Source organism: Neofelis nebulosa, chromosome 4, assembly GCF_028018385.1.
Source record: "Neofelis nebulosa isolate mNeoNeb1 chromosome 4, mNeoNeb1.pri, whole genome shotgun sequence".
Lineage (NCBI taxonomy): Eukaryota > Metazoa > Chordata > Mammalia > Carnivora > Felidae > Neofelis > Neofelis nebulosa.
The window spans coordinates 114,497,690-114,521,774 of NC_080785.1; the positions used below are offsets into that span (position 1 = coordinate 114,497,690).

General features: G+C 53.4%; 1 protein-coding gene across 4 annotated transcripts in view; it reads left to right on the top strand.

Annotated features, from left to right (window-relative positions):
- Window positions 1-24,085, top strand: part of SLC6A6 (solute carrier family 6 member 6) — an 88,858-nt gene that overhangs the window by 34,979 nt on the left and 29,794 nt on the right. For all 4 annotated transcript variants that reach the window (XM_058725873.1, XM_058725877.1, XM_058725874.1 and 1 more), the window contains 4 exons: window positions 8,720-8,962; window positions 10,859-10,993; window positions 12,304-12,538; window positions 22,740-22,872. In XM_058725873.1, the coding sequence (XP_058581856.1) occupies window positions 8,734-8,962; window positions 10,859-10,993; window positions 12,304-12,538; window positions 22,740-22,872 (732 nt within the window). In that variant the 5' untranslated portion in view covers window positions 8,720-8,733. The remainder of the gene's footprint in view (window positions 1-8,719; window positions 8,963-10,858; window positions 10,994-12,303; window positions 12,539-22,739; window positions 22,873-24,085) is intronic.

A 24,085-nucleotide genomic window follows, 5' to 3' on the forward strand; every position in this document is an offset into this window, starting at 1 on the left:
GGGCTGGGTGGCTCCGGGGTGTCAGGGATAAAGGACCCAGGTTCTAAAAGCCCCCACTCGTAGTAGCTTACAGGGAAAAGCCCAGCATGAGCCCTTGAATCCCCTCCCAGAGTGGAAGGGAGGGGTTGGTCAGGCAGTCAGGGACAAGCAGGGGCTGTGGAGCCACACGGTTGAGTCCCCACCGAGCACAAAATTCTCCAGGGGCTGCCACCAGCCTCTGGATAAACCCAGCTTTTAATCCTGGCCTCCGGACATGGCCTCGTCTCTAGGTCACCCTATCCCCTGTTTCCCTTTGTTCTCTGTCTCACACTGACCTTCTCTCTTTTCCTTTACCATGCCCTGTGTGGCCCTCTTTGGAGCACGCCATTCCCTGCTCTGAGAACATTTCCCCAGCTGTTTGCCATGCAGACCTCAGTTTCGGTGTAGTTGAAAGCATGGACCCCAAAACCCATTGCCTGGGTTCAGATCCCAGCTGTGTCACTTTAGGCGAGTGACGTCGCTTCCCTGGGCCTCATTGCTTCATCCAGGCTGCTGAGAGGAATGAATGCATTGGTGCCTGGAAGGTCCCTGAAAGGTCCCTGAAAGCTCAGTGAGCGTCTGCCATTAGGAAACCTTACCTCCTCGGAGGGGCCTCACTGACTCCTGTGTCCCTGTCCCTTACACCTCATCCTGCTTGGCTGTCTTCTACATGCTGATCCTGGTTGTAAATATTGATCTCCCCTTCTGGAACGTCAGCTCCTCAGGGCTCACCTCCATGCCCCCATTTCCTATAGCAGTGCCTGGCACCCAGTACGGTAGGTTCTCAGGAAGTGCTTACTCAGCAGTCACTGCCTGCCGGGGTTACCCTTGCTCTGTTTTGTCCCTGGACTTCTGAGATGCAGAGGGGCAGTACTTGGCCTGCATGACCCAGTGGAACTAGAACTAGACCCAGCCTTTTGGCCCCTAGTCCACTGCCCTTTCCCCTGACTCAGTGGCCTGCTTGGCTGGTGCCTGGGGGCTGCGCCGGCCATCCTGCCCCCACCCCTTGGCCCCTCCCTTGGCCCGGCCTCCTGCCTCCCCCCACCTAGTACCCTCCCCCTCACTCCCATGCAGCTTGCATGCCTTCTTTTTTGTTCTTCTCTGTTGACCGCCTGTGGTTCTCTGGGCTTTGGGTCAGTGCTTGCCACCTCTAAGGAGATAAGAAAAATATTTGGACCCGGTCCCCGGACCTCTCACCTGTAAACATTTTTTGAGGAGAAGAGGACAAAGTGGCTGTGCATTGGGCCCACATCCTGCCTGCCACCAGTGTTGTCCCAGAGGCCGGTTCTCTGTAAAACCTGTTCCCTCTCACCCACTTTTTCCTCTGCAAATCACAGAGCCAGAGGTACGACTTGTTCTGGTAGGTCCCTGTCCAGAGGTCACCTCGTCTCTGGGTGGTGTGGAGTCAGGATCTGGGGTCAAATCCTGACCTACTGCCTCATGACTGTGTGACCTGGGCCTGACCTTCCCCTTGCCTAAGCTTCAGCATCCTGATCTGTGAAAGGGGAGCCTCTGTGAAGCTCAGGGAGAGGTAGACACTTGACGTAGGTTGAGGGCTAATAATGAGCCAGGCAAGGTGCTCTCAATGGAAACGAGGGGTCTCTGAGGGTGGACCTGAGTTTTTGTGGGGTGGGGGTTTCCAGCTCGACCAGGGAAGGGGAGAACTCGCCCGCAGACAATGAACCCCAGGTAGATGAACAAGCCCTGTCCCCAGAGATGTCATGCTAAAAACAATTCCCCAAACGGAATTCACTTTCACTAGGACCAGAATGCGGTGGCTCATTGTTCAGCTTTGTTCCGGGCAAAACAATGCCAGACTTCCTGGATGACCTCACCGGGGGAGCCGTTGGGCTGGTGAGGCCGGGCTGTTCAGCATCTCCAGGCAAGCCTGCCCCCTGCCCTGCCCTTTGCTGTGGCCACCTCAGGTGACCTGGGGTAATGGCGTAAGCAAAGAAGGCAAACCATATTTGTATTTGGGCCGTGGCATTTTTTAGAAATTAGAAAATGTATATGCAGCAGCTGGAGCTGAGGAGAGCGGCCCATCCGGTTTGCCGCAAGCCCTACTCCTCCCCGAAGTCTCCCTGCCTCCCCACCAAACTCTGTTTTTCGCGGCCAGGTCCTTGTAGGCTGTTGAGATTGTCACATGAGTTATCCTGAGATACAGACAGATAAACAAGACAGAAGGATACAGACCACGTGATTTAATCAAATGATTACATCTTTTAAAGGTGCACCTTTTCCTGAAAAACAAAAACAAAAGTCTTTCTCTGAGTAACTTCTACTTTCTTTTCAAAAATAGCTACCCTTAAGGTCTTGGGTTAAATAGCACTCTTGACACACCTCGTGTTTTTGTTTTTGTTTGTTTGGTTGGTTTGGGGTGCTTAATTTTCTTTAAAAATGTTTATTTATTTATTTAGAGAGGGAGAGAAGAGAGAGAGCAAGGGAGGGCAGAGGGAGAGAAGGAGAGAGAGAATCCCAAGCAGGGTCTGTGCTGTCAGCTCAGAGTCCGACCCAGGGCTCAATCCCATGAACTGTGAGATCATGACTCGAATTGAAACCAAGAGTCAGATGTTTAACCCACTGAGCCACCCACCCAGGTGCCCTGGTTTTCGTTTTTTGTTTTTTGTGCTTAGGTTTCAAATGCTTCCTAGGGTCGGGAGGGTACCTAAGGAGCATGGCCGTGGCAGACATTACTAATTGATCCCAGCCCTGCTACTCACTGAACCTGTCCTTTGCCTGGAATCTGTGGACACAGTGCTTTGAAGGAGCCCCTTCAGACTTATCAGAGAAGTCTGGGAGGCTCTCCCTGCCTGCTGGAGGAAGACTCTGGTCCAGAGTGCCATGTGTCCTAGCTGTCAATGCCACTTCATGAGCCTGTCCAGCCCTTCCCTATGGCCCTGGGCAGTGACTGCTCCCCAGGTCCCCGGGCCCTGCCCCATCTGTGTCCTGTGGCTCCTTGCGTCCCTGTTGGCCCTCCCATACTACCCTGATGTGTCCAGTCCAGCGGCTTGGAGTGGACTTAAAGGCACCAGGCCTGATTTCACTGGGTCACCTTGCAGGTGATCCCAGATGGCCAAGTGCTTGAGAACATGGGACAGAGGCTGAAGCAGACCTGCGAGCCGTTTGAAGCCTCCGCGGCCGTTTTACTTGCCGTGTGATTCTGGATGGGTGACTTCACCTCTCCAGGCCTCGTCAGCAAAATGGCTCCCATAGGGGGGTTAACTGAGAAAATGCTTGCAAAGCACTTAGCACACTGCTAAATAAATGTGTGTGTAGTCAATGCTTCATAAATGCAGCTTGCTTTTTTTCTTCTTTTCAAAACACTCAGGATATGATGCCTGCCACACAGTATTAATAAAATTCCAGTGTGGTCAGCTGTTTTCTTCAGTAATAGCTAATATTTATTAATCACTTAGCATGTAAGAGACCCTGTGCGGAACATTTTACAGGCATCGTCCTACTTAATCCCTAGGAGGGGAGTTCTTATAGCCAATGAGGCACAGAGAGGTTGTTACCTGCTCTAGGTCACGCAGCTGGATCGTAGCCTCAGTGAGCCCAGAACCCTGGCTCTGGAGTGGACAGGGGAACGGGAGGAGAGGATAAAGCCTTGCCCCAGAATGCTTAATTTCACAGTGAGCCCAACAGGACATTGCTATTTTTCCACCTCTAAGAGGGGGTCTCTTCTGGGATTCTAGGTGCTGCTTGCCTCACCCCCAGAGGCTTGCTGAGAAACACTCACTGTCCAGAGATGGATCTCAGGGGCTGACTGTGTGCCTCTGAGTGGGTGGAAGGGCTTCTAAAGAGGAAACAGCGAAGTGTACCTACCTGCCCTCTTATTTTGAAAACCTGATAGAACCTCACTGATTGGTTAAGTCAGTGACAATGAGAGATTGAAGTCCTCATTCTCTTCCAGAGAGCCTTGTGGGATTGTTTTTTTTTTTTGTTTTTTTTTTTTTTTTTTAAGGGAAACGTTTCAAGTTCTGCCGGGGAAGGGTGAGAACTTCTCGGGCAAGGGCTTGCTCTCCCCCACAGCCTTGGACTGAAGCGGCAGGTGCTGGGAAAGGCAGCCACCGCGGTGTCTGCAGCTTGATTCGAGGTCCGGCTGGCTGGCACCTGGGCACCTGGGGCCAGAGGGGTTGGGAGGGCATGGGAGGTGGGCAGGACACCCAGTCCCTACTGTGTCCTGCTATACATCTGGCCTTTTTCCTCTGGCCTCAGCATCTTCATCTGCAAACAGGGCAGAGGTCTCCTCCTTCTAAGCTTTGCTCCAGCGCCTTAGGCATTGGGCAGGTGGAGGTGGGAATTCTGGCTTCCGGCTTCTGTGTGCATAGCCCCAAGCAGGCCACTCACTCTCTCACGTGAGCTTCAACTTCCTTCATGGGTAAAACAGGACTAGAAATCCCTTCCCTTCCACGGTAAGGCTGTTTGAGGAGTAAATAGACCACTAGTTACTGACAGCTCAGCACAAAGTGTAAGTACAAAAATTCTAGTGGGTTTAAATGGGGGAGAAGCAAAGGAACATCTGATAAATCCACGGCACCGCTGGCACCAGGTCGAATCTGTCCGTGGACGTGCCAGAGCTGACCAGGTGATCTGTAAGTCGGTCTTCAGGCACAGCCAGTTCTGGCCTTGACCCCTGCAACAGAGACAAGGAGAATTTAAGCTGGGCAAGGAGGGAGTCTTAATTCTGGAGCCTCTGTGTCAGAGCTGATTCTAAGGCCGATTCTAATCACTTGTAGCTGTAATAACCAAAGAGGAAGCTCTTAAAATGGGGAATTATGTATCACGGCTACAAAATAGCCCTGGGCCTGGGGCCAAGGAAAACAGCTTTTGGCAGCCAGCGGGCTGCTGGAATGCCTAGGAGGGGGCTTGTTCCTAAGTGCTCACTGCACTGTGGGGAGGGTGTTGTGGGGTGACAGGTGGGAATTAGTGGGCCTCCAGGAGTCTGCAGAGATGGATGGAAGTATTCCAGGGAAGGTGTTGTCTGAGATTGGGCTGGGCCGGGGGAGGGATTGGCGGCAGAGCTGAAAGTTCGGCGCACGTGTTACAGTTACTGTCACTACCGGGTGTATGACCTCAGGAGTGTCGCTTGGCCTCCCCGGGTCTCGCCGATCTCCCCTTGAGTAGAACCAAGGCCTTGCATACCCCAAAGTCAAGGTGGACCCAATAATAATTGTGGCGGTAACAACAGTAACGCAGCCGCTACTGTGTAAGGAGTACTTGCCACTACGGTTCTAAGTACTTTCCATGCATTCCTCTCCTCCCCTGTGGAGTCTCCACAATATCCCTATGAGCTGGGCGTGATTATCCCCACGTTACAGGTGAGGCCACGAAAGACTGGAGAGGTTGAGCAACTTGCCCGAGGACACCCAGCCGGGAAACGGCTGTCAGCTTCTAGGCCGGGGCTCATACTGCAGTTCCTCCAGGGGTCAGGTCGCCACCAGAGGGCTTGAAGCAGCCGCGTAGGGAGCCTGAAGCTGAGGAGTGGGATGAACGAAAGAGTGTTGCAAGGAGAAGGGACAATGGGGAGATGGCGCCTAGGCTGTGGTGAGGAGTTTGTGTTTTCTCCTCGGAGTAATGGGGTATGTTCTGGTCTGCTGTGCTCTATACGTTGCCCTCAGCTGCTGTGCTGAGAACGGTTTGGGGAGCTGGGACAGTGTAGCAGCAGGGAGACCTGGGAGGAGGCTGCCGCAGATGCCCAGGCAAGAGCTGTCAGGGCCCCTGAGCACCGCGGTTGCCATGGCAACGGAGAGATGTGGGTGGATGGCAGGAATGTACAGGAGGCGGAAGCCAAGGGTCTTACTGCAATGGGCTTTTACAGGCACGGGGCTGGTCAGGCACCACAGAAGGGCTTGGAATGAGCCCCCTGAGCGGGAGGTGGGATGCCTGCACCTGGGCCTGGCCTCATCAGGGCATGAGTAGGTCTTGGACGAGGTCACGGACTGTGGCCCTGGTGGCAGGGAGCAATAGGCAGGGCAACCGGCTGGTGTGTCCCTGAAGGGCAGGTGGGCTTGTATTCGTGGCAGCCGTGGGTGAGACAGGTGACATAACAGAAGAACACGTCCCTGGATGTGCTTTTGGGATGAGGAGACGGGAAACCCCCGTGGTGCCAGACATGTGACAGGCCCCAGCTGTGCCCCATTCAAGCCCCGCCCACATCCTGGCTCAGCCACGGGTGCTGGGTGCTGGGAAGACGGGGTCCTGAGGGGAGAAGGGGCTGGAGGTCTCACCTCATGGGAAACAGGAGCCTGGAGCAGAGGGTCTTGGGGAACTTGTTGCTGCCCCCCACCCCCACGTTTCTGCAGGGTCCTCTGAGTGCCAGCCTGGCAAGTGGGTTTGGGGACCTGGGGGTGCAGAGCCAGGACTCTCAGGGTAGCCACAGGGAAGCTGCCCCGGCTCCTAGGATCCTACTGGGGCAGAACTTTCGCCGTTCCCAGCTGCCTGTGCGAACAGAAGCTGGCCACCTCCCCGCTCCGCCTGGCTGACCTTGTGAAGTGCCTCGTAGCCCCGAGATCCAAGGAGAGCCTGAAAGGGCGGAACCGACCCTCTTGGTGAGGAGGTTCAGGGGTCATTCCCTGAAAAACATCTTCACTAGGAGGGACTTGAGTCCCACATCCTCCAATTATGCTCCCATCCAGCCAGCCCACAATGGGCTGCTCAGATAACCATCGGGGGCTGCACAAATTAATGCTAGAACAATGCTGGCCGCTGGGGCTATTTTTACAGTAGCCATACGCCTGGCCGAACCCCCACGTCGCCCCGAGGGAGCAGGGCAAAGAAAGGCTGTGCGGATGCCGCCACCAGTCTGCGCTCCAGGAGACAGAGGAAGGGCTCAGCGAGCGCCCGGCGGCTCCAGGAAGCCTTTTCTTGGTCTGCTCATGGCCAGATAGCGAAACAATCGGGGTCCCCCACCCCGAGCCAGGGAGAGGAAGGAGGCGTGGGGGAAATGGGGGTTCTGTTGTGCTTTTGTGCCTCTCCTCCTCAGAGCATGGCCCCTGTGGGTCTGTCTGCTGGGGCCAGGCCAGGGCATCCTCTGTGCACACCCCAGGTCCTCAGGCAGCCCCCATCTCACCCTGCCCAGACCGCCACCCACGCCAGGCGGAGACACTCTCTGGCATCAGAGCTGGGACGTGGCAACAGATGCTTGAAGACCCCACTCTGGGGACCATTTACACATCCGTTCTTACCTGGCGACCTCCTGCACTCCAGGTTTTGGGCACAGCAGTAGATAAGACAGGTCTTTGTCGCCATGGAGCCTGTGTTCTTGTCAAGGCAGAGACGGTTAACAAGGAAGCAAGGGCTTGAGCAAGACATTGTCAGGTACATAGTGCTAAGCACTTTGCCAAGGCAGACTCAGATCCCCACTAGAGATGTCCTGTGAGCCGGGTGGCAGGGTGTGCTTGGGTGAGCGGGCCGCATCTGGTCCAGCCGATCGTTCCCTTGAGGAATGTGAACCCAAAGAGGCCTGATGACCTTCACATGTTTTAAGAAAACCTAGAAATCTTGACTTCTCTCGGTTATTTACATGTTGGCCATCCGTTTGGATCCCAGGCTGTTTGGCTATGAGTTGGTCACACTTTTTATTCTGCTCGGGGAGGGGTGGGTAGGCCCCCTAAGTCTGGCTCCCCCAGCTCAGCTGCCTTCCGTGGCCGTCCACCGGGTGGGGGTAAACCCTCAAAGGCACCCTCTCACCCTGGGCTGGGACTCGCGGTGCTCTTCCCTCAAAGCCCAGCTGGCAGCGGGGGGTAGGGCTCAGGGACCTGGGAAGTAGAGAAAGATGTTCTTTCCTGGCTGGTGGCAGACTTCCTCTAGAGTGGGCTCGAAGCCGGGGTGGGCTGAGTGTGATCCTGAACAGCTTCTGGGGACTTGGAGATTGGACCTCATCTGGGGTCTTCCATTGCTGCACCCAACAGGGAGTCAGAGGGCAAGAGGGCCTGGATGGCGCAGGGGTTAGAGCAAGCCAGAGTGGCTAGAGAGGGATGGGCAAATGGACATTAGCCCCTGTTCTTCCGTTAGCCGCACAGTGTGCCGCAGAGATGTGACTGGTTAATGAACTGCAAACCTGTTTCATAAACATCTGTTTTCCATACTTTGATGGAAACCTCGTTTTTCAAATACTGTGTCCATTCCGGCTTGAAACTCCATTCCGTATTCATTTATGTTTAGCCATTCTTTCTTTTTCGAATCTGCTTTTTCAAAGCTGGGAACGAGAACCTCCTATGGCCAGGCACTGTGCTGGGTCTTGAATGAAATGGGAGCCATCATTCTCTAGGCAAATCTGAAATTTGAGACAGTGTCTATTCATTTCTAGCAAATGCAGGCAGGCTGTTATTGGGAAGTTACCTTGGATTTGCCCGGCGTGTGTCTTATTTTGTGGAGATGATGCCAGCGTTGGGGTGGCTTCTCTGCCTCTGGGTGCAGAACAAGGCATGACATTTGGAGATGACAAACATGGGATCCCCGTGCTTCTGTTCAGCAGTACCTGGGGAACCTGTCAGTTCCTGAGTCTTGAGGTCCCTGATCACCTAGGGGGTCCAAGTCACTCAGGACAGAGCAGTGGATAGACAGGGGATGTCAGGCCCCCTGCCACTGGCCTGGGTGGATCAGAGCCAGCTCATGGGTGAGAAAGGAGAGCATGTGCCGAAGACAAACAGGCCGTCCCTTACCGAGCACACGTTGTCTTCTGTTTTGTCCCCTACAGAAATCAAGGAGGATATGGCCACCAAGGAGAAACTGCAGTGTTTGAAAGACTTTCACAAAGACATCTTGAAGCCATCCCCGGGGAAGAGCCCAGGCACGCGGCCCGAAGATGAGGCAGAGGGGAAGCCCCCTCAGAGGGAGAAGTGGTCCAGCAAGATCGACTTTGTGCTCTCTGTGGCTGGTGGCTTCGTTGGCTTGGGCAACGTCTGGCGTTTCCCGTACCTCTGCTACAAAAATGGTGGAGGTAAGCCTGGACTGGGCAGAGAGTGGCATTGGAGGAGAGGGCGGGGCCGGACCACGGGGTTCTCTCCATGCCCCGCTTTCCCAGGCCCCCACCCTGGACCTCCCCTGGGTCAGCCTGCTACCTCCCACCCCATCTCAGAGGCAAGAAATGAGCACAACTGGGAGTCAGGTGATATTCTGTCAGGGTCTTGCTGGGCAACCTCGAGTAAGTCCTTTACCATCTCTCTCTCGAGAGGCGATGAGGCCAGACCCATATGACCCAGGCCTCAGGCATTCACATGGCCCCTTCATAAATCCCCCCATATCTATGTGCCTTTGCTTTGCCTTTTCTTTTCCTTTTTTTTTTTCTTAAAGTTTACTTATTTATTTCGAGAGAGAGAGAGAGAGAAAGAATCCCAAGCAGGCTCTGTGCCGTCAGCATGGAGCCCAATGTGGGACTCGAACCCACAAACCGTGAGATCATCACCTGAGCGAAAATCAGACGCTTAACCCGCTGAGCCACCCATGCACCCCTGCTTTGGCTTTTTCTAACTTAATCCAAATGTACTTCAAAAGCAGGCTTTGTTCCCACCCCCATAAATGGAAAACCAGTATTATTTGCCACGATGGAAAGGTATCCAAGAAAAGAAATTCGGTGAATTTATTCTAAAATATATTCTTTTTTAATTAAAAATTTTGCTCCCATTTCCTTGAGATACAATTGACATGTAACATTTATTAGCTTAAGGTGTACGACATAATGCACTGATACATGTGTATATTGCTAAATGATCTCCACAGTAACTCCAGTGACCATCCATCCCCCCACGCAGTTAGACATTTTTTTCTTGGGTTGAGAACTTCAGATTTCTTCTCGCAGCAACTTTGAAATACGCAGTACGGGTCTGTTAACTACCGTTGTTGTACTGTACGTTGTGTCCCCAGAGCTTAGACCTTGAATCTGTATCTTTCAACCACCTTTGAAGATAATTTTTTTTAATGTAAATGGGTATTCGACTAGTTGGCTGGTTTGGGTTTTTTGGTTCAGGGTTTTGGTGTGTTTTTTGGTTTTTTGGGTTTTTTTCAACCTGCTGCTGCTCAGAAGATTCTGAGCTAAAATCCTCTCTTGTCGGAGGTATCACAGTCAGGCAGCACGTGATGGAGACCTTCTCCCTGGTGCAAGGAGAGGGCTTATGGAACACTGGGCAGGGAGGAATTGCTCAGCGCCCGGGACGGCCTGCAATCAGAGGCTTGCTTGGCAGCAGGTGGCTTGCTGCCCAAGTTAGGAGAACCACCTTTTGGGAAATTCTGCCTTAGATCCTGGTTTCTTAACCTTTTGTAGGTCTCAGGCGCCTTTGGGACTCTGATGAGTGCCCTAGACGCTCCCCAGAACAAAGCACATACACATAGACCCAAGTTGCCCACAGTTTCAAAGGGTTTATGGACCCGCCGAAGCCATTAGTGGATGCCAGGTAGGAACCCTCGCCCTGGCTCTTACCCCCAGCTGGAGACTCCCACCTCTTGCTTCTCATCACTGCACCCTTCCTAGCCGGTTCTTCTCAGCTTCCTGCCCTGGGCGGGCCTGGGGAAGGATGGGCGAAGGCTTCAGTGAGGAGGTCGTGTTCGAGATGGACGGATGTGGGGAAGGCAGGCAGGTCGTTGGCACAGCTTAAGCAAAGGCTTGGAGGCTTCGAAAAGCACCTGGTGGGTTTGAAGCAGGTGAGAAGGCACACTAGAAAGGTGATGCCCCCTGGACAGGTGGGCAAGGCCCGGAGAATTTTCAACCAGGTCCAAGAGTTTGGCCTTTATCCCTCACGCCCCTCCCTCATTCTCCTGGATTCCATTGGCTGGGAGGGCTTGGGAGTGGCCCCTGTGGCAGCCGCAGTCTGACCCTCATCCCACTCTGCTCTCTCTGCAGGTGCGTTTCTCATACCATATTTTATTTTCCTGTTTGGCGGCGGCCTGCCTGTGTTTTTCCTGGAGGTAATCATAGGCCAGTACACCTCTGAAGGGGGCATCACCTGCTGGGAAAAGATCTGCCCCTTGTTCTCCGGTGAGTATGGGACAAAGGTCACCCGGGGCCTGGCGTTCATCGGGTCAGCAAATTTTTATTGAGCACCTACTATTTGCGAGGTACATTGGAGCCTCATGCAAGCCCACTTGGCACTGTGCCTGACGCACGGTGGCAGGCAGTTGGTGCGTTATTCCTGTGATGCTGCGGCCCGCGGTGGCTGCCCAATACACATGAGCGGTTCCCACCTCTCTGCGCTGTCGAAGGATCCGTATGTAGCAGCTACTCAGCCATATAGTGCAGAAGATAAGCACTCAAATTCAGGAGCTGTATGATGTCATGACCTATGTCCTCCTCTTGCTCGAACTCTTGTGACTCTGGGAAAGTCCCTTAATCGCCTCGTGCCTCAGTTTCCTCATCTGTAAAATGGAAATAGTATGCTTACTTTCATAGGGTTACTATGAAGACAAAATGACATTGCTACGTAAAAGTGTCTTGTATACGTACTAAGCACCAAATTAATGGTAACTTTATTATTATTATTATAACATTTACTCCTATGCCTAATACCTAGTATGCACTCATAAAATAATCACTGTTATGATTATAATTGGCAGGGGTGGAAGGATGTGTGAGTCCATTCATTCATCTATATAAACCTATCCATCCAGTAAACTTTCTTCCATTAGTCAATTAGACCAGCCTTCCGTCTACCCATCTACCCATCCCCTCATTCATCCATCCATTCATCTACCTAACCTTCCAACCAGCTACCATCCATACATCCATCCAACATATTGAACATCCATCTATCAACCCAAGATCTATCCATTCAGCTGTCTATCCAACCAAACATCTATCCATCTACTCATCTATCTATCCAGCCATATATTCATTGCTCTACCTATCCTCTATCCATCCTTCCATTCATCCTGCTTATCAGACCATCCATTCTTTCACCCATCCACCCATCCATCTGGCCATCCATTCATCCTATAAATATTTGCGGTCATTAGGTTTTTTAAAAAAAATTTTAATGGTTATTTATTTTTGAGAGAGAGAGGGGGGGGGGGAGGGGCAGCGAGAGAGGGAGACACAGATTTGGAAGTAGGCTCCAGGCTCCAAGCTGTCAGCACAGAGTCAGACACAGGGCTCAAACTCACGAACCGCAAGATCATGACCTGGGCCGGAGTCAGAAGCTTAACCAATTGATCCACCCAGGTGCCCCTATTTGCTGGTCATTATTGAAGGGCCTGTCTGGGCCCCAGCCCTGGGGATACTGAAGTTGAATAGGTGGCCATGGTGGGTCTGGCCCCCTTCCTGATTCTCATCTTGATTGCCCACACCCACAGGCATCGGCTATGCCTCCATCGTGATCGTGTCCCTCCTGAATATATACTACGTCATCATCCTGGCCTGGGCCACATACTATCTGTTCCAGTCCTTCCAGTCGGAGCTGCCCTGGGCACACTGTAACCACAGCTGGAACACGCCGCAGTGCATGGAAGACACTATGCGCAAGAACAAGAGCCTGTGGGCCACCCTCAACACCAACAACTTCACCTCGCCCGTCACCGAGTTCTGGGAGTAAGGCCAGCCTCACCGAAGGCAGGAGGGAGGAGGGCACGGGTTGGGGGCTGGACGACAGGCTACTCCCTCATCTTCTCCCCAGGGATGTGGCAGTCACTGTCTTGGGATGGATGGTGGGGGAAGGAGGGTGCAGATTTGGCGATCAATCCATGCCTTTGGTCTCAGACAGGCTTGGAACCGAATCCCAGTTCTGCCATTTTACTGGCTGTTTGACCTTCGGCAAGTCACTGCCCCTTTCTGAGCCTCAGTTTCTTTAACTGTCAAATGAGGGGAATGAATCCTTCCTACACCCGTATGCAGGTATATGTACTTCTGTTGTCTGAAAATGATGTAGTTTTCTTAATTCATTTTCGGAAAAAATGTATAGTTAGCACATCAAACCTGTTATTGCGTAGAGAAAAATGCATGTATGAAGCTGAAGTAGTTACTCAAGCGGAAAGGTGAATAGATAGAGCAAGAAAATATGTATTGGCTAGCTTTTGCTGTGTAACAATCACCCCCAAACTTGGTAGCTTTAAACAACCACCATTTATTTGGCTCATGGTTCTGCTCATTGGCAGTTTGGGCTGAGCTTGGCTGGGCAGTTCTTCTGGTCTTTGCTGGGCTCCTTCATGGGTAGGTCAGCTGCAGGATCTCAGGATAGCTCTTCTGGGGATTAGCTGGCTATTGGCTGGGGTGCCAGGGGCAATGGGTCCATATGGGTCCATCATGCAGCCAGCTAGCTTGAGCCTGGGCCTGTTTACAGGAGGCTCAGCATTTCCAAAACAACGAATGGGAAAGCCCCAGCACAGGACCTCTTTTCAAGCCTCTGCTCCATTTTCATTAATGTCCCATTGGCCAAAGAAAGCCACAGGCTAACCCAGATTCAAGAGGTAGGAGCTAGGCCCTGTCTCTTCAGGAGAGGAGTGGAGAGCTGTGGGCGTTTTTATGGTTTACCACAATGTAGTCAGCACCTACAGGAATATAGACAGCGGACAGACAGCAGAAAGGCAGAATGTGGAAACCTGAAGTTTGGGCACCTCTTTGCTGATGTCCGAGGGAGTCCTGTGAACCCAGTGTTTGGAGGCCAATCAAAAATGGACTTGTGCGTCATTTTCCACTAAACTTGGGGTTTGGCACCTTGGTATGATCCTGATGGTCCTGAAAATGACTGAGATAAGTCCTCACCTGGAGGGTGAGAGCCAGGGGCAGGAGACATCAGTAAGGAAGGGGGTGGTCCCTCCTCGTCATGAGATGTTACTCCTCTTTGTGTGCAGCTTTGGGGTTTCCAAGGGTCTTCCCCACTCTTAGAAGCTGGCCCAGGAACAGGCCCACAGAAGAGGGGGTTGCCTGCTGACCAGTCCCAGCCATGCGTTAGGGCTGGGGCCCGGAAATCATAGGCAAGATAGGGTCAGGTGGCCCACTCTCAGGTGGTCCATTCTCTGTCGTGACATGCGAGCCTTCGGTCTGTGCTCACAAGGCCCTAGGCCTGCTTGGACAAGGGCTCTCTGTGTGTACATATTTTCCACTTGTAGACAGAGAGGGCATTACAAGCATATTCGTCACCCACTCCACGCCACCCCCACCAGACAGCTGAGTTTATAGACAAAGAAATGCAGGCACCATGAACTTCTCACTTGAGTGGGGCCCGAAACCACAGCCTTGTGTGCTCTCGGCTGTTCCTGGCACAGCCTGACCACACGCGGCCTGCCCCACCCAGGAAACTGGTGCCCAACCAGCCACTTGGATACCTGCTGGGACCTCATTGCCTCGGGCACGGATTGGCTGCCTGGGTTCGAACCCTCGATCTGCCGGTCCTAGCTTGGACAGGTGCTTTTTCCTCTCTGGGCCCCAGTGTTCTCCCCTGTGCTTGGGGAGATCATAGCACTGCCCTTCCAGGGATGTAGGGCTGCCCTTAACTGAGTGAGACTGTGCACAGCTCTGAGTCTCACTCAGAGACACAGACTGTGAGACTGTGCAGCTTCTCAGAGTGAGACTGAGCTCTGAGAAGCTGCTTGAGAAATGTAGGCCATTTTAATTTATTGAGTGCCCTTGTAGTGGATAAAACTGCCCTCTAGGGGCATTTGAAACTCAAGTGATCTGCCCTTCAGAGGGACTAAGAATGGCCCCTTCTCAAATTCCCGTATGCACCCCCCCTCCCCCCAAATTGCAAAGGGACTGTCCTCCTTCCCCCTCTCTGCTAGCGTAGACGTGAGGGCTCTTGGAAAGGATTCATAAGAGCAATGAGGTCCTCAGGGTGTCTGGTTTTTCCCATGCCTTCTCACGTGCCCGTCCCCCACACCCGGCCCTCCTGTGGGTTCTAAGGCTCCTGCCTTCCAGAATCCCCATCCTGAGTGCCCAAGCTGCCCTTCCTGGCCTGGAAGCCACGGAGACAGGATTTATCTTCAGAAATGTCCGGAGCCCGCAGGCGGCTTCCGAAGGCCCACGTGATGCGGATGGACTTGCTCAGCCCACAGAGCGCCGGCCACCTGCCCGGTGCTCACCTTCTACTCCAGCCTTTGGGTCTCAGCAGAGCTTTGTGAGCCCACCTGAATGTCTCCAAGTGGCTTACCCTCTTTTGGAACCCTGGGGAGGACTGGGGTCCACAGAACAGGAGCCTGGAATGCAGGCTTAGTCGAGAAGACCTGGCCAGCCACCTGCACGAGCAGAGGCTGGGGCCAGTGAGTGGGGCTGGGGGCTTCAGTGCAGTGTAGCCCTGGGCCAGGTGCTAAGGGTGAGAAGGGCCCGGCTCCCAGCCTTCTAGAGCCTCCCTTCTCCTGCACATGGAAGAGGGGGGAGGAAAGAGAACTAACGGCTCCAGTTGTGCCAGGGACTTGCCCCTCTCACTGCATTTCATCTTTGGAGAGGTGCTTCAAGGAGGGAAGTCGTAGGATTCATCCCAAACTCCTGCCCACCTCAAAGCTCCCATCCAGTTCGCAGGTGCTCTTGGCTCTCCCTTTCAAGTATATCCAGAGTCTGACCCCTCTCCCCACTTGCACTCCCCCCCCCACCCTGCATGGGAGTCCCATCATCACTCTCCCAGACCTCAGCGCTGGACTCTCCTCTCCCTGCCTTACCCTTGTGTCTCTGCAGTCAACTGTGAATCCAAATGTGGCATTTCTCAGCCCAGAACCCTCTCCTGGCTTTTGCGATACTATGATCTCACTCAGCCCGGGGGGATTAAGTGAGAATGTTTCAACACAGTGAATGCCCACCGAGTGCCGATTCTTCTCACTGATTGCTTGTCTGCATCCACTTGGCTTTGTAGCCCAGAGCAGCAAGGCAGCCACCCCTCTCTGGCCTAGTTTCCTCAACTGCAAGTGGAAAGGCCATATGAGCTGGGCTTTGAGGTGTGAATAGGCGCTCCCTAGGCTGGAAAGGAGAGAGAAAAGACGTTCTGGGTGGAAGGAACAGCCCATGAAGAGGCTTGCCATTCTGAACACACACAAGTGTTTGGGAGTAGTAAAGTCACCAGTTTGGCTGGAGTGTAGGATGCATGGGGCCAGGAGAAGGTTTGAGGCTCTGAATGTTAGCCCGGTAAGTTTGAGCTTTGTTCTCTAGGAGGGGGAGCCATAGAAGGTATACGAGAAGGGGAGCGACATGAGTGAATATGTTTTGGACACTGCTCAAGGAACACAGTAGTGGGAGAGAGACTAGGGCATATATGAAGCACCAACTATAGACAGGGCCTCACAGGGGTCAGGCATCAGTGGGTCTGGGTTCCCTTTGGGGTGACACATAGCTTCTGTGATTTCCCCTGAAAATAGCCACCAGCCCTACAGTGACCAGCTCTGCGGCTTCCATTAGGAGAGGCTTGCTGGGGCATTATGGAGGTATCCATGACTGGTACCAGCTGACTCTCAAAAGGCTGGTCTCCATGTCCCTCGAGCCAAAGCCCGGCCCCAGCCATCGTTTCCCTCCACGTCTCTCACCTGCAGCAGACGCGTAGGTCTTCGAGGTGACCTTGCCTTCAGCAAACGATGCCTGATGAGAGCTGCCTAGGAATCAAGATAAGAAGGCACTGTGAAAGCTGAGACTTCCTTATGGGCCCTGGACAGGGAAGGAACTTGCTGAACATCGCTGCCAGCTGCCCCTCCCCCTCCAGTTTTACTAGAGGAGGTCGTCGGGAGCAGGGAGGCTGACTCTGGCCACCACGCATCCCAGCTGCAGCACCCCAGGGCAGAGACCTCACCTCTCTAAACCTTGGAGATAGCATGGTTTCAACACCTTCACAGTCTGGCTCTATTTAAAGAGCCAAGACAAGGGATATGCTAAGGACAGGGCCTCCAGTCACGGCTCCTCGGGGATGACACTGAGGACCAGAGAGGTTAAGTGATGCAGGGAGCTAGACAGGCAGCAGAGCTCCCAGACCTCACCTCTGCCACCAGACGCCACCTGCAGCGTCTGTGTCCCCACCAGCCGCAAGCCCATGGTCACAGGTAAAATTGTGCCGTATGTGTTTGCGTGACCCACTCTCAGGTTGCGTGGGGTCTTCTCTTGGCCTGGACCCCCCACGCCCACCCTGTCTGCAACGCCAAAGCACCACTGTCAGCAGGAGCTGGTGAGATGTGCCCTTGCAGACCCCTGTGACAGCCACCTGGGCCCCTGGGACATTCATTTCACACTGGCTGTGAATTATAATTGGACTCTGAGTTGCTCTGTGATGGAAAACAGAGCTTCTGCCCCCGCTTAACCTCATCCTGCGTGTCTCTGCTCTGGGGTCTTCTTCTGTCTGCCCCAAGGGTCCTGCTTCACCCCAGCCCTGGAAGCCAGGCGGGGCCAGATCTGGCCTAATGCCCTCCATCAGGCCGGAGCCATGCCTTCCTCCCTGGTTCCTCCCGAGCCCCCCGGGAGCTCAGCACGTATCATTAGGCTTTATTAGAATCAAAGAAATGAGTCATATTTGCAAACAAGCCGTGCTCAGCCAATCTTCCCCTGCAGCTGTCGGAAGGAGGAGGCGGTGGAGAGAGCCTTGTGTGGCCCCATGCTCGGGGAGGACGGGCTCTTTTATAATTGTTGCCTCCGCCAGTCTCCAGGGAAGAGCCATGGCCAATAAATGGCTGGCCGGCAGTCAAAAGGAAACGATTTGGCCCACTCGGAGGACGTATTTACATCTCTGAGTGCCGGCTGGACGGCAGCGGGGCGGCCGACTCAAAACAGACATCCAGGCGATTCTTTTTTGGATCCCACCCTGGAATGAATCATTACTATTCTTGGACAAGAATGCAGCTCACCTCTGGGCCTCCTCCCTCTGTATGAGAGATGCAGGGAAGCCTGGGATGCTGGGAGCTCTCGCGAAGGGCAGCGTAGGGCCTGGTACACAGGGGGCTGGTCCCAGGGCAGCATCAGAAAAAGGGAACCAGGCCCAGGGTTGATTTTTAGCTGGGTAATTTCAGGTGAATTCCTGAACCTCTCTGAGCCTCAGTTTCCCCATCAACCAAATGGGTACGATTAATTTACTCAGTTAATGTCTGTTGGACACCCACTATGTGCCAGGCACTGCTCTGGGTCCAGCAGTGATCAGACACAGGCCCTGCCTCCATGGACGTGTCATTGCAGTAAGACAGCCAGACATTACACAGATAACACAAATATGATTGTAGTATAAAAGTGATGATCCATGATGAAAAATAAAGCCGGGGCGGGAGAAGGAGAGTGACCAGGGATGCTATTTTCATACGATGGACAGGAGAGGCTGCCCCAGTGAAGTAACATTTGAACAGAAACCTGAAGCAGGGAGGGCGTTGGCATGTCTTATAACATGTGACTGGGAAAACAACCAGTTCAAAGGTCCTGAGGCAGGAATGTGCTCAATCTATTCAGAGAACACAGTGGCTGAAGGGGCCGTACTGAGGTTCGAGATGGGGCTACCATACATAAGCTTGTCCCAGACACGTCCCATTTACACCTGTGGTCCCACTGTCATTATTAATAGGTCTGAACGATAAGAGTATTCGGTCACCTTATTCAGGGAGGCAAAAAAGAGATAGGGGCAGCTTGGGAGGGCCTTGTTAGCCAGGTAGGTAGGAGCCAAGGGAGGATATGGAACAGAGGAGGGGTGTGACCTGACTTGGGTATGGATACATTCTTTCTTGATGAGAACAGACTTGGGGGCAGGGTGACAGTGGAGGCAGGAAGGCAAGTGGGAAGCCTGCTGAAATAGCTCTGGGGAGCAGTGGGGGCCCAGACAGGAGTGGTGGCAGTGCTGGGGACATGGCTAGATTTGGGGTAATGTGCAGTTTCCTGGGGTGGTTAGCAGGCACCGTCGAGGGGCAGTGCACCACAGCCGTGCCTCTGGGGTACAGCACTCTACAGTTTCCTGAGCCCTCCCATGCAGCACAGGCGGAAGGCCCAACAGATCCCTATCTGTTGCTTTGTGGCTGAGGCCACAGGAGTCCCACGGGGGGGGGGGGGGGGGGGTTGGGGAGGGTCCTTCACACTTGGGTCCCTTCAAAGAGGGGTTCGAACGGATGCACACACTCTCTGGGCTCCACGGCTACCCAAAGATATCTTTGGAAAGGATGTCGGTCACTTTGGCCCTGGGCCCACGTTGGGCTCTGTTTTGACAACCCCTGACGGATGAGACACACTCATTCCATTCCTAGAACGTCTGCATGGCCCATTACAAACATTTTCAAGAATTTTAAATAATTTTTATAAAGGTGCTATTAAAAACATGGAATCCTTCTTCTGACAGCATCAGACATTCACCAAGAAAAACATTCAGACTGAAAACAGCCAAATAGAAAAAATGGTATTCAGTGCCAAGTGAGCGCCCCTCCCCCGTGTCCCCACCGCCAGGTCCCCCTCCCCACAGGCAGCGACTGCAACCGCGTCTTGTGTGTCCTACCAGAAATAGTCTGTGCGTAGTCAAGCACAAATGTACATCCACCCCCTTCCCTTTTGAACACAATAGGGAGCATGCCACAGTGCTGTCCACCTTGCTTTGTTCACTTGTTTTATGTTCCTTATCTGCATCCAGGGAGCTTTCCCATTGTCTTAGGGGCCGTGGCGCATCCCACTGTGTGTCTTCCCTGCCCCTGCGGAGCCCCTGTTGAGGGCCATTTGGGTGGCGTCCAGGCGTCGGCCCTGCAGACGCTGCTGCGATGAATAGCTTGGGGTGGACCCCGTCGGTGGCCACACGTGCAAGAGTAATTACAGGAGAGAGTCTTAGGAACGGAGTATTGCCGGATCCAAGAGCACGTGCCTTCAACAGTGTCGCTGCAGGTGTCGCCAGCTCCTTTAAGGAATTCGCTGCCAGCAGCGGAGACTCAGTTTCCTTGTTTGTTGTGGCTTCCGTAGCTGCTCAGCTAGCTGCCCAGAGCAAGCCTCCCGTCTGTCACGGGCACCAGGGGTTTACCCGGCACAGGAGGGGGAGAAGGTCAAAAGGGCGTCCGTGAACCGGCTGGCCGTGGTGTGGTCAGATTCTGAGCTCTGGGGTTTCAGGCTCCTCGGTCGGCTTGCCCTTAGGAGAGCAGAAAAGGCCGGGCACCTCCTCAGCGTTAGCTGAGCACCTACTGTGTACCTGCCTGTGAGATCCTTGTCCTTGGGATGTTTGGAGCCTGGTAAGCAAGACAGACTTTTCACCTGTGGGTGACACTCTGTGCAGCCACATATAGAAGCCACAAGACCGACAGGGACTCTGGTGGTCTGTGGGGCAGCAGGGAAGGCTTCTCTGGAAGCCCAAGGGCCGCGTGGCTGGCAATGCAGAGGGTGTGCAAAGGTGTGGAGGTGGAAAAGCACTCTCCCTGTGACGCTGCCCATTCACAAGGAAGCCTTGGGCCGCTGCCCAGCATGCCCCGGGCCTTCATTGAAGGCGCTGAGCTCTGGAGCCTGCGGGAAGGGCTTTTTATTCTCAGGCAGCTGCAGCCGCCAGATCCACGTGCTTGGCAGGGCCCCAGCCGGGATGTGTCTGGCGGACGGCCTGCCTCACGGGGATGCCCCCTGGCCTGAGGCTTCAGGTGACCCTGGCCCATAGCAGGGACTGGACAGATTCTTTTTAAAGTTTAGACTCTATTCTCTCTTTGCCAGAGGAGCAGCATGGGGGAGTCCACAGAGTGCGGGCTTTTGGAGTCAGACAGGCTTGAGTACAGGGTGGTAACACTGTCACCTGCTGGCTGTGTGTCTGTGGGCAATTGGGTCTTCCGTGCCTTGGTGTTCCCCATCTGTAAAATGGGGCCAGTGACCTTAGTCCTTGAATCAGATGAGATGAATTGAAAAGGACTTGTGGATGGTATGAGCACACTATTGTGGGTGACAGAGGGGAGGCCATTTGATGTCAGGGTTCTCATCAAGAAAAGGGTAGGAAAGCTGGCCCCTTTTAAGGTGCGTTAATGGTAATACTGCATGGATTGGTCCAGAGTGCCACGTGAACTTGCCAGCTGCCTCAGCTGAGTCCCTGGTTCGTTCACTCAACAGGTATTTATCGAGGCTGTACTATGTGCCACATGCTCTTGTAGGTGCTGGGACCTTGGCAGTGACCCAAAGAAAGGCCTCGGTCAAATGCCAATTGAGAGGGGCATCTTGGATTTATTCAAGGTCCTCATGTTGACTCTGGAAAAAAGAAGGAAAAGCAATGACACATCTGGCCCAGTAGGCATTCTGAGACCCAGAGCCCTGACCACAGGGAACTTCCCACAGGCTGGCTGAGAGCTAGGGAATGGTTTGGAATGCTTTGCCAGGCAGCAGCATGGGGGCAGGAACTGTTACCTGCGTTTTACAGAAGAGAGCCTAGGGCACAAAGCACACTCCCTCTCTGCCTCTCTTGCTTGAGTGTGGCCTTGAAACCAGGAGCGAACTTTGGTTAGAACAGGAGCGAACCAGATTTTTCCCAGGGGAGCACGAGCTCCCTGGCTCCCACGGTCAGCAGCCCGGGGATTCAGCGGACAGGGACCCTGATGGAGTGGCGGTTAGGGCTGACATCCCTGGGCTCGGTGTTGCCTGCCCTTGGTCACTGCTGCAGTATCAGGGCTCTGGGACAATGGGGACAGTTTCTTGGCATTACGATGTGTGGCTTCTGGCCGTCAGCACCCCGTGCTGCCCCACCCTGACTTCAGACGGCATCTGCCCCGCAGAGATGTGTCTGTGAGTAGGTGTTTCTATGCATCTTCCACAGGTCAGTAAGTCTCTTGGACTCCCAAGGACCCAGCCTCTGCTGTGTGATGCCGGGCAGGGAGGGTGGGTGCTCTGAGCTGATTAGCCTTCAGACTGTCTACCTGTCCCCACCCCCCGACCCCCAAGACCTTCACAACCCTGCTGGGGGTTGGGAGGAGACCAGCATCGCTTAGGTACCAGGACCTATTCTGGGCGTCTCAAGGCCAGGACAGAAACAGGTTTACCCAGTGCTGGTTGCACCCAGACCCTGTAGTTAGTACTTCGTGTGGGTTTTCTTTTATTTTTTTTTTTTTAACGTTTATTTATTTTTGAGACAGAGAGAGACAGAGCATGAATGGGGGAGGGTCAGAGAGAGGGAGACACAGAATTGGAAACAGGCTCCAGGCTCTGAGCCATCAGCCCAGAGCCCAACACGGGGCTCGAACCCACGGACCACGAGATCGTGACCTGAGCTGAAGTTTGCCGCTCAACCAACCGAACCACCCAGGCGCCCCGTGTGGGTTTTCTTTTAACACCAATCTCTATAAAGTCCTGTGCAGCCGCATGTAGAAGCCTTGTGAGGCTGACATTTTAGTGGAGATCTGGATAAGGAACAGGGGTGAATAGAATAAGAGGGATGGGACAGAGTGTTGGGGGAGGGTAGTCATTCCCATTTCACAAATGAGGAGACTCAGGTCCAGGAGTTTGGGTAACCAGCCCAGTGATTACACTGTAGAGCCAAGTTTGAACCCAGTGTTTGGCCCTTGGTGGGCACTGAAGCAGGGTCTACTAAGAATCGATCCACAGGAATTAGTACCCATTTTACAGATGAGGAAACTGAGGCTTGGAGGTTTACTTAACTTTCCTGAAGCCAGACTGGGTTGAACCCGGGTTCGCCTGACGTAGGAGTCCGTATCTATCTCCTTGTTGACTTCTCCACAGCCCTGTGGCCTGGGTGGGAGCTGCTTCAAAGACCCATGGTGATTCCAGGGCTTGGAGAGGCGAGAGGCCTTGTGGAAACATGGAGCCTGAGTCGGGGTTTCAACCCCAGCCTGTTGGCGCCTCGGCCTCAGCTCTCGCTGCCCCAGGGCCGGCCCGACTGACTTGCGGCTTTGTTTGCTTGAAGGCGCAATGTGCTGAGCTTGTCCTCTGGAATCGACGACCCCGGCTCCTTGAAGTGGGACCTTGCTCTCTGCCTTCTCCTCGTCTGGCTGGTCTGTTTCTTCTGCATCTGGAAGGGCGTCAAGTCCACGGGAAAAGTGAGTGGTGTTTCTGTCTCTCCCCTGCCTCAGCCCAGAGAATCTTCCGCCTACCCCACTCCCAGGACCTCCCGCTTGGACGCAGAGCCCAGACCAAAGTGCTGGTGTGTGCGACAGAGCAGTCCCCTAAAAGAAAATAAGGCCCTGCTTTGTGGTATTTGCCCACTTCGTGGTGGAAATACTCCCACCATGTCTGACTTCAAGTTACCAAGGGCTTCACAACGAGCTGACACAATTCCTGAAAATCGGGCAGTGGGCTCTGTGGTGCCTGTACAAGCTCCCATAATCACTGGCTCCCACGGCCAAGCGTAGCTGTTAGCAGATATCCGACATTAGCTTTGTAACTGTGAAGTTAGCTGCAAGCAAGGTGAGCTGGCAGCTTGATTGTCGATTCTCAGCCAGTCCCTAACAGCACGGACCCTGTCTCTGCAAAATGCGCCCTGATGGGCAGCATCTCCCGCAAACTTGCTGGCAATGCAGACCCATGAGCCCCCCACCCCACACCTGCAGAATCAGAACCCACATTTGAACAGCACCCCCAGATAATCCAAATGCTCACTGAGGGTTTGAGAAGCACTGACCGGGAGTTTTGCTGCTAAGTCCGATGCACTGAATCATCTTACCAGTGACATTTCAGCTGGAAACTGAATTGTTAGTTATTAAGGAAAGCTTTCGCTAATAAGATTAAGTCACGTGCTCATAACCAAGATGTTAGTTGTTAACCAGAATGTTAGCCATCACTGAAATATTTGCCACTGATTTAATATGTTACACGATGACTAGACTGTTAGCTATTAACAGAGGTAGTAGCTGATCATTAAAATGTTAGCTTATAATTGAGGTTTTAGGTATGGGCTGGTGTATTGGCAATCATGAAAATGTCAGCCTATGATTAAAATGTTACCTGTTAAAATTAGAGCTAAACCATTACCTGATTAACCAAGACACTGGCCGGCATCATGGTCATTGCCATCTCAGGTCAGTGCAGAGGGCTCTGTCACGATCAGAGTTGTGAGCCCGTGCCTCAGCCAGGCTCTAGGCCATAGGGAAGGTGTTGGCTCATCTGCCTTTACATGTCCCCCATCTATCATTTCCCTCTTATCAGTTGCATCTCAATGGGGGAAAATCTCTTTAAGGTCTAAAAGCCCCCAAAGGTCAAGCGAGTATGTTAAGGTGGCATTTGAGGTACAGCAGTGGGCAGTGGGTGGTAAAG